Source organism: Ambystoma mexicanum, chromosome 4q (assembly GCF_040938575.1).
Source record: "Ambystoma mexicanum isolate Mex_15411 chromosome 4q, UKY_AmexF1_1, whole genome shotgun sequence".
NCBI lineage: Eukaryota > Metazoa > Chordata > Amphibia > Caudata > Ambystomatidae > Ambystoma > Ambystoma mexicanum.
Genome location: NC_090928.1, coordinates 123,276,219 through 123,290,455, shown reverse-complemented (window position 1 = coordinate 123,290,455; position 14,237 = coordinate 123,276,219). Strand labels below are relative to the sequence as shown.

Genomic DNA, 14,237 nt, shown 5'->3' with positions numbered 1-14,237 from the left:
AAGTTCAATCCTTAGAGCACTGCTTGGGCAGCCAGGCAGAAGCCCAAGAAGTTGTCTCAGGAACCTATTCTGAACTACCTCCAGAGATTTACAATCCGGATTACTGTGAACTGATTGAAAAAAAATCGACCTACTGGAGAATTGATCGCATTTATTTTGTTCAATTTTTTAAAATATAATGTGGGGGAGACCACCCCCCCAGACCTTGCCCACTTCCCCCTACAATAACCTATTCCCTTACCCAACCCCACATCTATATTTAATAACAATGAACCAAAATACCTAACAAATTCGACAAAACAAATTCGGTCAATTCTGAGTAGGTCAATTTGGTATTCAATCAATTTGAGTAATACCGTACAATCCTGGCATCCCCATGCTATACTAATGTAGAGCATTAGTGACGCTACTTTCAACTTGTAAACATCCAAACACTTGTCCAACTTACGTGCCCCATACAGATGATTAAATCTCAGTGGCCCTTTTAGCCTAAGGGCTGCCCGATCCGCTTGATATTTTATATGAGTAGCCACCCACCGTATATAGAGAAAGATAGGCCCTAATACTGGTAGGAATCAACTTCCTTTAGTGGTACTCATTTTATACTCCAAATACAGGGTTTTGAATGATTACCAAAAATCATGATCTTAGTTTTATTTTTGTTCAAGTTTAGTTTATTCTTTTCAAGGAAATTATTGGCATGTAATAAACCCACCTTATAGGGGCCCAGGGGTGAGTCCCAGGATCACAGTGTCGTCTGCGTACAGTAGCGCACTATACTCCAACTTTGCTAACTTGGGGAGGAGGAGTTTGCTGTCCGCCCTGCCCGGATCGAAGTCTGACATGATGTCAACTCTAGGCGTTCCGCACTTACCCAAATCCCACTCCTCCTCACCTGAATCTTCAGATGATGACTTCTTCTTTTGGCCCTTCAGTATGGTCGTCCTCGGGTGGAAGCCACCCTGGCACCCTCGGAGGACAGTGTAACAGGGGACGCCCTCCCGAGAAAGCCAGTGAGAGGAAAAAAGCGGAAGCTCAAAAAAAACTCTTGTTGCTTGTTAAGAAGGTAGAAAGAAGGCTCCAATCATGAAGTCTGTTCAGGGCACTGGCACACAGAGTCCCTTGTTCAACACAGAAGATGATACGGGCAGAGTCTTAAGGTAAGGTCTTTGATATCTGTAGTCCTCTTGACGATACGGAGTAGATTTCCGTGGAGGGAAGAAATCCAGAGCGGAACCTCTGAGCAAGGCTCCAGAGGATACACAGGTAAGAGGGGGCAGAGAATACAGACAGAGCGGGAGCAAAAGGTAAGGACAAAAGAAGAAAAAAGTATCAGCTGAAAAGGTGGGAAGCGCAGGAAGATCCCGAGGGAAAGCAGAGGGTACAGAAAACTAAAAGTAAGAAAAGAAACCAGGACAGTACGGAAAAAACAGAATACGAGGTAGGAGGAGTAAGCAAGGGAAAGGCGGAGTAGAAATATACCGGTACCCGTAAAGGAAGAAACGGGCGGCGGAAAAGAAATAGCCAGGAAACGCAAAACAAGAATGGAAACTGGGGGCAGAATGGCCGGGACGAGACCCTGAGAAAAGATGATCCAATAACGGCCCCAAACAGGAAGAGCGCAAGCACCCGGAGCGAAAAGCGAAGGGTTGCAATGCACCGGAGAGAAAGGGAGGCGTGGTTAAAAGCGGAAGCAAAACAATAGAGACAGAAAGACTAGACCAAAAAAACAAGGAAGTAGACAAACAGAATGGCACAGTTTAATGGCAGAGAAGTCGCCATCTACTACACAAACACCATGGTGGAAGGCGCGAAGGGCGAGTGACAGTATGCCCCCTCTTAAGGGTAAACTCCCCAGGTTTGCTGGGTTGGGCGTGATGCAATCTTTGAACCAACCTAAGTGCATGTATTTGGGATACAGGTTCCCAAGAGTCGTCTGCTTGTGACTACCCCTTCCAATGCACCAGGTACTCCAATAGACCTCTTCTGTACCTTGAGTCTCTGATGTTGGCAACTCCGAATTCCTCAGGTGTGTTGTCTTTTGTCGTAGGCAAACAGGGTAGGATGCGTCGATAGGGGTGCTCCTGATATTCCTTCAACTGGGATGAATGAAAGACTGGATGTATGCGTCTCATATGTTTGGGTAGCTGGAAATGGTAGGAAACAGGGTTGAGTCGGTCGAGGATGACATATGGACCAAGATACCTCGGGGTGAGTTTTGAAGGGTGCAACCAGCGAGGTAGGTACCTAGTAGATAACCATACTTTAGTCACTGAGTTCCATCTGGGAGAAGGAAGACGTTGAGGATTTATTTGCTGGCTGTTTCGTAGTTGACTTGTCCGTAGACTATCAGAGGCAATCTTATGGGCTTCGGAAATGTTGGACAAAATAGCATCGACTGAGGGCATGACAGAAGGTGGTAGGTTCAAGTCAGGAATGAAACTGGGGTGATAACCATAAGAACAAAAGAACGGACTGAGGCTTGTAGCACTATGTTTAGAGTTGTTGTAAGCAAACTCTGCAGTAGATAGTAAAGAAACCCAGTTGTCCTGTTGGGTGTTAACAAAACACTTTAGATACTGTTCTAAGGAAGCGTTTGTTTGTTCATTCTGACCATTGGTCTATGGATGGAAACCAGATGACAGAGCCCTCTCAATACCCAAACTTTCACACAGTACCTTCCAAAAGCGTGAGGCGTACTGTGATCCCCGGTCGGAGAGGATCTTCTTGGGTAATCCATGTAGGTGAAAGATGTCTTTAGTGAAAACGGAAGCCATCTCAGCGGCCGTAGGAAGGCCCGACAAAGGGGAATAGTGGGCCATTTTAGTGAAGCAATCTACTGTTACCATAATGCAGAAACATCCCTCAGAAGGGGGTAAGTCGACAACAAAGTCAGTAGATATGACACTCCATGGTCTGTCGGGTGGGGTTTCTTGTTGAAGATAGCCCACAGGCTCCTGTGTGTTGTACTTAGCCCTACAACAGATTGGACAAGACATGACATACTTGGCAGCCTCCTTCACCATACCAGGCCACCAGAACTGCCTCTTTAGGGGATCGGAAGTGTTAGCTGTTCACCTGTGTCCCGCCACTGGGTCGTCATGACACCATCTTAAGGCTCTCAGACGGGTCTTCTGATCAGGTAAATACGAACGGTTGTTGACGAAATAAAGCCTGCGGTCTTGTGAAGTGTATTAGGAGGCTTGATCGAAGGCAGTGAGGGTTGCACCATGGAGGCCTTCCATACTTCTTCCATAAAAGCGGATACAGTGCCTATAAACCTCTTTTGAGGCAAGATCAGATTAGGGCAGTGTTCATGAGAAATCTCGGGAGAGAGTATTCTGGAGAGAGCGTCGGCCAGCACATTCTCAGAACCAGGTAAATAGGTTAGAACGAAATCATACTGAGGGAAGAAATGGGCCCAGTGGGCCTTTTGTGAATTGATGTATTCCATTTGTTGGATAACTTTCAGATTCTTGTGATTGGTCCTTAATTCAAAAGGGTAGGAAGCCCCTTGTAAAAGGTGTCACCACTCTTCACGTGCTACCTTAATGGCTAGCAATTCGTTCTCGATCACAGAGTTTGACTGGCTGTTAACGTCTTGGAAACGTAAGCTACAGGGTATTCGGTCCCACCATGGTCTTGAAGCAAGGCAGCGCCTCTTGCTGGAGCAGAGGCATCAGCTTCGACAATGAACAGTCTTCCTTGGACCGGCTGGTGTAGTACTGGAGCAGAACAAATTGCCTTCTTCAACCGTTGAAGTCTTGTTGGCTTCAGCAGACCACTGAAAAGAGGACAACGTCTTCTTTAGTAACCTAGTAATGGGTAGAACCACCTCAGAAAATCCAGAAATTAACTTGCGGTAAAAGTTAGCCAACCCCAGAAATCTCTGGATGTCTTTTACAGAACCGGGGACCAGCCACTCGAGTACTGAATCAACCTTCCGAAGATCCATCATTATGCCTTCTGCTGACAAAATGAACCCCAAGTAGGGCACGCTGGTACCCTGAAACACACACTTCTCTGGGTTGACCAATAAATGATTATCTTTCAGCCGCTGTAGGACCTTTCGGAGATGTTCAATATGTTGTTGCTTGGTGGTAGAGTAAACCAATATGTCGTCCAAATAGATTATGGTGCACTGGAATTGAAGATCCGAGAAAAGGCGATCCATAAACTTCTGAAAGACAGATGGTGAATTCACCATTCCAAAGGGCATTACTCGGTACTCAAAATGGGCGAATGGAGTCAGGAATGCCGTCTTCCATTCGTCCCCAGCGTGTATGCGTAGGAGGTGGTAGGCTCATCGTAAGTCCAGTTTGGAGTAAATTACAGCCCCTTGGACAGCTTCCAAGACGTCCTTTATGAGGGGCATGGGGTACCGGTCTGTGATGGTGATCTGGTTCAAACCCCTGTAATCGATGCAGGGTCGTAATGCACTTGTGTCTTTCTTTGGGACGAAAAATAATGAGGCCCCAACTGGTGAACGTGACGGTTGAATTAACCCATTCTGGAGATTGGTGTGAAGATATTCCCTTAGGACCTCCTTCTCTTTAAGAGATAAGGAAAACATTCACCCAAAAGGAACAATGGCGTCTGGGAATATGTCTATGGCGCAATCCTCTGGTTGATGTGGTGGCAGTTCTTGAGGAACCTTGTCAAGAAATACTTTGTTGTACAGGCAAAGTTCAGTGGGTATGGTATGCACTCCCACAGTAGTAGATGGCTGAGAGAGCTCCTTAACTGCTTGTATCATGGCATACTCGGATTCAGACATATACGCACTAAGACAGTAGTTGGAGGAAAAGGCCTTCTGATTCTTTTCCCAATCAATAGCGGGATTGTGTTTACGAAGCCATGATATTCCGAGGATGATCGGAAAACGAGCTGCTCTTATAAGATCAAATTTTATGGTCTCTGTGTGTTGTAGTATCTTCATGGTCAATGGTGGAGAGGTGTGTGTAATGAGGCCGGAACTGAGAGGCTTACCATCAACCCCTTCTACCTTTTGTGAAGTCAGTAGCTGCCGGAAGATTCCGACCCTTACGCCGCTCTGACCGTCTCTCTGACAGACGGAAGTCCAACTGTAATACTGTTGACCATAGATCGGTCAGAGTGGCAGGTCTGGGTAAACGGGCAAGTTCGTCTTTCAGCTCTTCCCAGAGTCCACGCCGATATATGGTGTACTGTGCGGTATCCGACCATCCGGTCTCTGCTGCAATTCGTTTGAATGCTGAAATATAGGACAGTAGGTCACTACTGCCTTAATGAATATCCAGTAATTGTTCACTGACCACTTGAGCAGTCTCCTTTCTTTGGAAAGCCTCTTTAAACTTAGCTGTAAACCCGCTGTAATCTTGCAACAGGGGGCTGGCACTAGTGACCAGTGGCGTGGCCCAAGCCAAGGCGTTACCTGTTAGATTAGATATTAGGAACCCTATTCTGGTCTCATCAGAGGAGAATGTCTGAGGTCTAAAGGTAAAGTGGATGATAAAAGCTTCCATAAACTCCTAAATCTTGCGGGGTGATCCGTCATATTTGCCAGAAGTTAACGGTAGGGAAGGTAATTCATTTTGCATTCTTTCGTGGTTGTCTACTCTCTGCCTGAAAGCAGCATTTTCAAACTTGAGATTCTGGAGTTCTTGGGAAAGCCCTTGCACAGCCGTGAGTAATTCCTGGACCTGTTCTGCAGATGCCATATCTGAGGTTTTTTGGCGTTGCAATCTGCCAACTCTAGGCGTCCCACACTTATCCAAATCCCACTCCTCCTCACCTGAATCTTCAATTGATGACTTCTTCTTTTGGCACTTCTTCTTTTGCAGCTTTTTTTGTGAGAAGAGGTATGGTCGTCCTCGGGTGGAAGCCACCCTGGCACCCTCGGAGGACAGGGTAACAGGGGACCCCCTCCTGAGAAAGCCAGTGAGAGGAAAAAAGCGGAAGCTCAAAAAAAACCTCTCTTGTTGCTTGTTAAGAAGGTAGAAAGAAGGCTCCAATCATGAAGTCTGTTGAGGGCGCTGGCACACAGAGTCCCTTGTTCAACACAGAAGATGATACGGGCAGAGTCTTAAGGTAAGGTCATTGATGTCTGTAGTATAGAAAAAACAGAATACGAGGTAAGAGGAGTAAGTAAGGGAAAGGCGGAGTAGAAATATACCAGTACCCGTAAAGGAGGAAAACGGGCGGCGGAAAAGAAATAGCCAGGAAACGCAAAGCAAGAACGGAAACAGGGGGCAGAAAGGCTGGGACGAGACCCGGAGAAAAGATGATCAAATAACAGCACCAAAGAGGAAGAGCGCAAGCACCCGCAGCAAAAAGCAAAGGGTTGAAACGCGCCGGAGAGAAAGGGAGGCGTGGTTAAAAGTGGAAGCAAAACAATACGGACAGAAAGACTAGACCAAAAAAACAAAGAAGTAGAAAAACAGAATGGCACAGTTTAATGGCAGAGAAGTCGCCATCTACTCCACAAACGCCATGATGGAAGGCGCGAACGGCAAGTGACACATAAACAGTATGAACAACAATGGGGCAAGGGGACAGGCCTGCATTACGCCTTTACTGGTGTTAAAATAAGTGGTTGTGCCTCCTGAACCCATGCACCAAACTGCTGCTTTAAATTTGGATCACTTTCATCAATCCTGATGGGACTCCCCCTTGCTTCTAACTTATACCGCAATGTGGATCTATCGAATGAATCAAATGCCTCTCAAAATCAAGGAAAGCAGCATACAAGGTGCCCCCGCTCACCTTGCAATATTTATTGATGATAAAGCTCTAAGTGAAACAATGATTGATAGTTGAGATGCCGTGTCTGCAGACCACCTGAGAAGATTGCAGAATGTTATTCCCATTAGCCCATTCCTCCAACCGAGATAAAATGTATTTAGAAACATTTTTGGAAGGTACATCCAACAAGGAAATGGGTATGTAACGGTGTGGATCCTCTGGGGCCCCCCTTTTTAAATATTGGTATAACTATACCTCTCCTCCAAAAGAGAGGTACATCAGCAACCTCTCCTACAGTTGAGAACAATCAATAACACATAAAGACAACAAAATATGGTACACGCAATAATGTTCGCAGTACAGTATTTCTTTTTTGTTGGAGTATTTACTGAATGCATACACTGGACAAATAAGCAGAGAATACATTAAAATTATAATTATTAATACATAATAAAATCATGTATGCTCAGCAGTGCCCACAGAACAGTATTTCTTTTTTTCCGTCCAACCATAATGTTTCTCATAAAAACAAGAAATTAACACTTTAAAAAGATGTCTTTATATATATATATATATGACACCTGAGTTGTCGCGTACATGATAATTTACTGAAGGCTTTCACTGTGCTAATAAGAAGGTAATACATGAAAATAATAAATCGTAGAGTCCACTATACCTGACAAAATAACATTGGTGGAGCGGATCGAAACTTTGTCCCAGCAGACTGAGGTTTTGAAGCATTTACCGAGTTATTCAGAAGGCTTGAGCTCTTATCACCAATCTTGTAATGGCAGACCAGGTGGCACCTGCACTGCATATCCATATATGTTACAGGCAACCACATGGGCGTAATTTAAGGGGGGGACCGGGGTGTTTGTCCCCCCCCCAACTTTCATGGCACACCATTTTGTCCCCATTCATTTGGCTGGGGGACCTTTTTCTACAGATGTCATGTCCTCCCCCCCAACATTCTCAGCAAAGTTACTCCACTGGGGAACCACAATCACTGTGCTTGAAAGGATGCCTATGTCACACTCTACTGCTGTTGACAGTGCGTTTATGGCCAGGGCCACCAGCTCATGCTTGTACAGGTGCTTTGAAAAACCATTGAATGGCAAGGAACCGGCTGGTGGTGAAATCATAAACAGCATCTAGAAGGATGTGTCTGGCATATATTGGAGATAAGCGGTGCCCAAAAGATTGATGAAATGGGAGACAGCTGATTCGACCGATAAAAAAAAGAGTGATACGTACAAATGTTGCTCTCAAGTAAAGTACCAGAGCTCCAGAAATGTAGAGACCAGAGAGGATGGTTTTGCAAAGGTTCCTGGTAATAAAACAAATACTTGTTCTTCACTAATTATTTGTGTTAATTCTTTGTTGAGTGAAGTCAACGTCATTTATTTACTGCGATGTGGCTATTTCATTTACACATTATAGCCCTAGACATCATCAGTACAGGCACTCGGGTTGCTATCATTTTAGTAAGAATACGGAAGAGAGGAAGCATGAACCCTTTTCACACAGTATGGTGCATTTCCTACATTTTTGTGGATGCCTCCAGGAGGACAGATGCCCTGGTGCGACAGGAATCGGCCAATTAGTTAGTGATAGTCACTGGTACTAATATGTCAATAGGCCTATCCTAAATACTTTCTGGTGTATTGTGTCACTGCTCCTCATTTATCTGCTAGTTCAGCCCTTTTACTAAATTTGACAGAGTAACTTGCAGTATGTCCTGTGTGTGCATTTTTAATGACTTAAGGTTTAATGATGTAACAATAGTTTGCAAAAGTTTTGGCAATTGCTGTGATCCTCGCATTTACATGTTACTAAGCTGTACTGCAAAAATTCCATTGATCTAAATCTCAGTTTTATATTCAAGAAATTAAAAAAATATTTTCATGCACACAAGAGCCCAAGACGTTTTGGAGATCGGAGTGGTTATCAAGCTTTTTCAGTAACATTTTGTTTAACTCATCTTCAGTTAGAGATATACCAACTGAATGATTCTAGATTAAAAACATATATATATTCTGTACTATTTTCTTGAACTTCTTTAAAATATTGTTTGTGTGCCGAGTGTACTATACCTGTCTTAAGCAGAATAAAATATGTAGTTGTATAAGGTAATACTTGGTAAATAAACATAGAGCCGCAATGTACAGAATATGCAGATCTCATGGTTTTATTTCGTATAGAAAAAAATAATTTGTTGAATTGGTTTAGATATAATTACCTGGTTATTCTTTCCGTAGGGAATTGCACACTGCTTACCGGATAATGAGTGGATCATTCTTGCACGCATTGGTATACCCTTGGAAACAATCTACAATTAAACAGATAAATGTTATACTTTCACCACAACTGTAATGGATCCATTTAGGAGATTATTTTCAACACAGGTAGACTATTTAATCAAGAATTATTTTTCCTACATTGGCACAAGACAGACCATTGGAAAAAACTTATTTCTGGAATCTAACATTGTTAGCACCATTTTGGTGATCTTACAATGGGGGTCATTACAAGTACGGCAGTAACTGGTTGCCGTCAGACTGTAACACCCTTTCCGCCGCCTGAGATCCTGCTGCCACCGGGACATTACAAGTCCCAGCGGCCAGGGATATCAGCGGGTGGAAAATATTAGTCCCCATTTCCATGGAGTTCCATAGGACTCCATGGGAATGGGGACTCAGAAGCACCGGCACCGTTAACAACGGTGCCGGTGCTTCCATGACAACTGTGCCTACCGGTGTCAATGTGCTCGGCAGGTCAGACCTGCCACACACAAGGGCACTGGCAGGCACAGTTGTATTATGACAGTACAGCGGTCCGCAAAGGGTGCCGGTACGTTGCTACTGGCATACCTATTTCCAGACTACCGTACTTGTAATGACACCCAATATCTTCCAATTTCCACCAAGATTCAAATGTTATCTTGTCCCTCTTCTACTCTATTATCTTATATTAGAGGAGTTAATTACCTATCTTAAGCTTTATATCAGCTCCTGGAGGCAGGGACTGAACAACCAATCAGTTCAATCGGAACGCGGGCAGACTCCAACAATATACGTTTGTGTTCTGTGATGAAGTCCCCTGCTAGACCTAACTTGTAAATAGTTGGGTCGCCAAATGGGCGAGGTGCCATGACAAACCAGATGATGCAGGGCCCAGGGGAGGCATGAGGAGGATCCCTTGGCTACACCTGCAATGTCATTTGTGGGAGGCATGGTCTCGTCACACTGCCATTTTAGAGGTTCCACCCTTTTAAGGAAACCAATAATGGTGGGAGTCCCTGCAGAGCCGGTAGTACCTGCACATGCACACCCGCCTCACCTCACACAGGAGCAAAAATCACATCCAAAATGCGGGATGAGATTTAATCTGCTCACAACACAGGTGGATACAGAAGGACCCTAACTAAAATAGAAAACGTAAGAAGTTAACCAATCATCTTACTAGATTATCCACACTCATACATGTAAGGTTTCTCAGGCTAAAAGGGTCCTTCCTGAGGGTTGGCCAGTGTGGGGCAAGCAGAGAGACGACCACCCCTAGAAAGGCATTAATCAATCGCAAGAGCTACATTAAAACCTTAAGCCATCCCTAGGGGCAGGACCCATCAGCCAATATCTATTTCATCTGTATATATAGACACACCTCAGTTTCCTTAGGCGAGGGCAAAGCCACAAGGCAAGGTCTGGGCCATATAAAAGCAAGGGGTTGTGGAAGATGGATGTCGGTAATATAGAGAAGGAGCTCATTTGAGAACAGCTGAAAAAAGTGCAGAAGCAGCTCAAGACAGTTATATAGGTTATTGAGACGTCTAAGGAGGAGGTGGTTGTAAAGAGAGGTTAAAGACGTGGTGATGAGAGGATACAAGGAGGGGTGGTGAGAGGAGCCAAAGAGGAGGTGTTCTATGTATTAGAACAGTATATGAACCGCTCACACTCTCAAGCTAAAATGTCATGTTGTAGTTTATGTCAGTACTTATATTTGAAAAGAACACATGTCCCCAAATAATGAAAAACATAATGCATTTTCTTGGATAATCTCCATTATAAGAATACATATGGAGCTTAAATTGGATTTTTAACCATTTTGTAAAGTCAAGTGCATATGGAAAACGTAACTAGTAAAATGTTAAATTATTGGTTAACTTTTCCAACTCACAAAACACAGTCCTCTCATTTTAATATATATCACTAGAATTTAAACATATGAATCAAGCATCTAGCTTGCTAAGTCTGGATATGGGAGGGAGCCATTTCATTGTTTACTAAATTCTCCATTTCAAGTGTATAAGATGATCAGCTGGTTTGCCAAGTTGTTTGTGGTAGGGCGCCCAGATTATAGGCCATGACATCAAAGTGTCACTTCCTTTCATAACAACAAATTCCAAAGCATAGGAAGTAGAAGCACGCTTGTCTTAACACACAATGCCAATGCAAGACATGGATTGGCTGGCAGGTGACCCATCGTTTTAAGATAAACCAAAGCCAATCTTATAGGCGAGCTCTAAAGGGAAGAAGTTACATAAAGCTTCCTGAAACTTCAGGCAAGAAGATTTTATGTGGTATGACAGAGCTGGAATACAGTGAAGAGAGTAGATGGTACCAAAAGCTTTGCAGATATATTTTCCAACTGCACACTGTGTCTATCATATTATAATTTTGACAATGTTTCCCAATTCTAATTTTATACTTGAAATCTATATTTTGAAACTTTGAATTGGATTTTAAATACCACTTTTACACCAAATGTTCTTTCCCATGGTCTTTGAAATCCAAGAGTGGCTATGGTGTATTTTTGATTGGTTAGCTACTGTCACCTGGGGTGTGGAGCAACACGGATACAGGTCAGATCAAAGTACAATTTATAAAATCTGCCTAGCCAGCCAGGATTGTTGGATCCACATGTGCACGAGCAGGGAAGAAGGGAGGATGCCAAAAGTTGTACTTGTATTTCTAATCCTTGACTGTAGATTGTTTTTCGGGCATTACCACGGGCATTTGTTAAAGTATTTTAGTCCTTTCCATTTAATGGTTTTACACTACAACAGCACGATGATTAAGGCACTTGACTTGATTGCCCCTACCAAAATACGCAAAAGCAAACAACTTTGTCACCTAAACAACTGGTTCACACCACACTTGAAAGACCTCAGAATTCAAAAAAGAAAGCTGCAGTCAATTTGGCAACACTCACCCACTGAGGAGAACAAAATTAAATTAACCACTCTCGCCAAACAGTATAAAAAGGAAATCATAAGCACTAAAAGAAACACCTTTAATGATAGAATATCTAAGGCTAAATCAGATACCAAGGAGCTATTCTCCATCCTCCGTGAAATGGAATCACCCATACCCGACTGATAACATTCCTAAAAATAAGCTTTGGTGCACTAATATACAAAATGCCCTGGCGGGTAAAATTAGCTTGCTCCAAACCAAAATTGCCAATAAAAAAGCTTCCCTGCTCCTGCCAACAGAGCCTACACCTCAGCCACAGCTTCCTCCAAACCAGCCTAACACCCCTCACCCATTTAGGTTCAGACAAATATCTATAATAGAGACAGAAAAAATTATACTATCTCTAAATCCATCCAACTGCAAAGGGGATAATTGCCCTTCCCAAATGATAAAAGATGCAGCTAGAGACCTAGCCCCCTTCATCTCTAAACTCATCAATGCATCCTTTAAATCTAACCTAGTGCCCAATAACCTAAAACAATCTTGGGTGCTTCCCTTGCTAAAAAAACAAACACTTGACCCCGCAATACCGACAAATTACAGACCCATCACCACCGTCCCATTTCTGCTTAAAATTATTGACAGGGTAGCTTACCTGCAAATTCAGGACTACTTAGAAACTAACAATTTACTAGGTTCACGTCATTCTGGCTTCCGTCCCCTTCATGGTAATGAAACAGCACTGATTGACCTTAAGACCCAAATTGACGAGTTGAAGGATAATGGCAAATCAGCTATGCTACTCCTCCTTGACCTATCGGCGGCCTTCAACTTGGTAGATCACGCAGTCTTATGCAATCACCTCAGTTCCGCTGCTCATTTTTCAAGTGATGCCATAACCTGGGTACAATCCTTCCTTGCTAACCGGACAATGAGAGTCTTCTCCCCCCTAGCAGCCGCTGATCCCACACAAGTTTCATGCGGTGTCCCTCAAGGATCATGTGTATCTCCGACGATGTATAACATCTTTACTAAGCCTCTGTTTGACAAGTTGGACAGACTGGGTGTCATCTACACTAATTACGCAGATGACACTCAGATCCTTATCCCCCTTTCCAGCAACTTCTTGGAAGACACAGCCTTAGTAAGTAAGATATATCTCCTCATTCAGGCATGGATGGCATCTCACGGCCTCTGCCTGAATGACGACAAAACTGAGTTACTGATCCTCGGCTCAGAGTTGGCCATCAAAAAACTTGACCCAAACTATGCCTCATTCAACATCGACAATAATGTCATCAAAGTGATGCCTGCAGTCAAAACCCTTGGGGTCTATCTCGACTCAGCGCTCACATTCAAGAAACAAACTAACTCACTAGCATTCTCCACTGCATATACTTGTAAATTGATCCGAGCATGTAGACCATTTCTAACTGAGATTAGCTGCATTACACTAGCTAATGCACTCATCATATCCAAGTTGGATTACTGCAATGCTCTATATGCAGGATATAACAAGTATATCCTTGATAAACTCCAAACTCTCCAAAATAACGCTATTAGAGTAGCTTTAAATACTCCTAACAGAGCTCATATCTCCACCTCTAGGAAAAATATCCACTGGCTAAAAATCAAAGACAGAATTGCCCTCAAAACCCTCTCCCTTACCTCTAAATGTCTTAACAACATAGCTCCCCCCTACCTGGTATACAGAGTCAACAAGAGAATCTCAAACCGTTCCACTAGATCAACTAATGCCTATACTTTAGTGGTGCCCAGATACAAAAAGAGCACAGCTGGCGGCTCCAGTTTTCCAGTCATAGTTGCGCAAACTTGGAACAGACTCCCTCTGGACCTCAGAATGGACCAACCCTACCCTAGCTTCAGACGGAAAGTCCTCACCTGGTTACGATCCAATGACACTTAGCTCGACCTCTCCCATTGCCACCTGCTCTAGAGACCCTTTGATGATTGTAACTAGATTAATTGGTTTCTGGTCAACTAGCCTTAACTGTATTTCCGCATTTGCTTGTACATGCACCTTTGTTATTAATGTTAACTGTATAACTGTATTGTTCTGTAACCAAGTTCTCAAGTATTCTTGTATTGTCTGCGCCCAGCTACCCTTTGGGTTTGGTTTTGCGCTATACCAAATAAACAAACAAACAAACAAACAAACAGTGGCTGGTGTAACATCATAGGGCTACTAGAACACCGAGTCAGACAGCAGAACAGAAAGTATACCTTTAATTGTATTGTGCATATTTCAGGAGGCCATACACAGTGTTTGGCCACAGGCTTAGGATTCCTGCTAGTGAA

General features: G+C 43.5%; 1 protein-coding gene across 3 annotated transcripts in view; it reads right to left on the bottom strand.

Moving 5' to 3' along the window:
• The window catches only part of KMO (kynurenine 3-monooxygenase), a 387,929-nt gene that overhangs the window by 272,238 nt on the left and 101,454 nt on the right, over positions 1-14,237 (bottom strand). For all 3 annotated transcript variants that reach the window (XM_069607648.1, XM_069607647.1, XM_069607649.1), the window contains one exon: positions 8,963-9,052. In XM_069607648.1, coding sequence (XP_069463749.1) covers positions 8,963-9,052 — 90 coding nt within the window. The remainder of the gene's footprint in view (positions 1-8,962; positions 9,053-14,237) is intronic.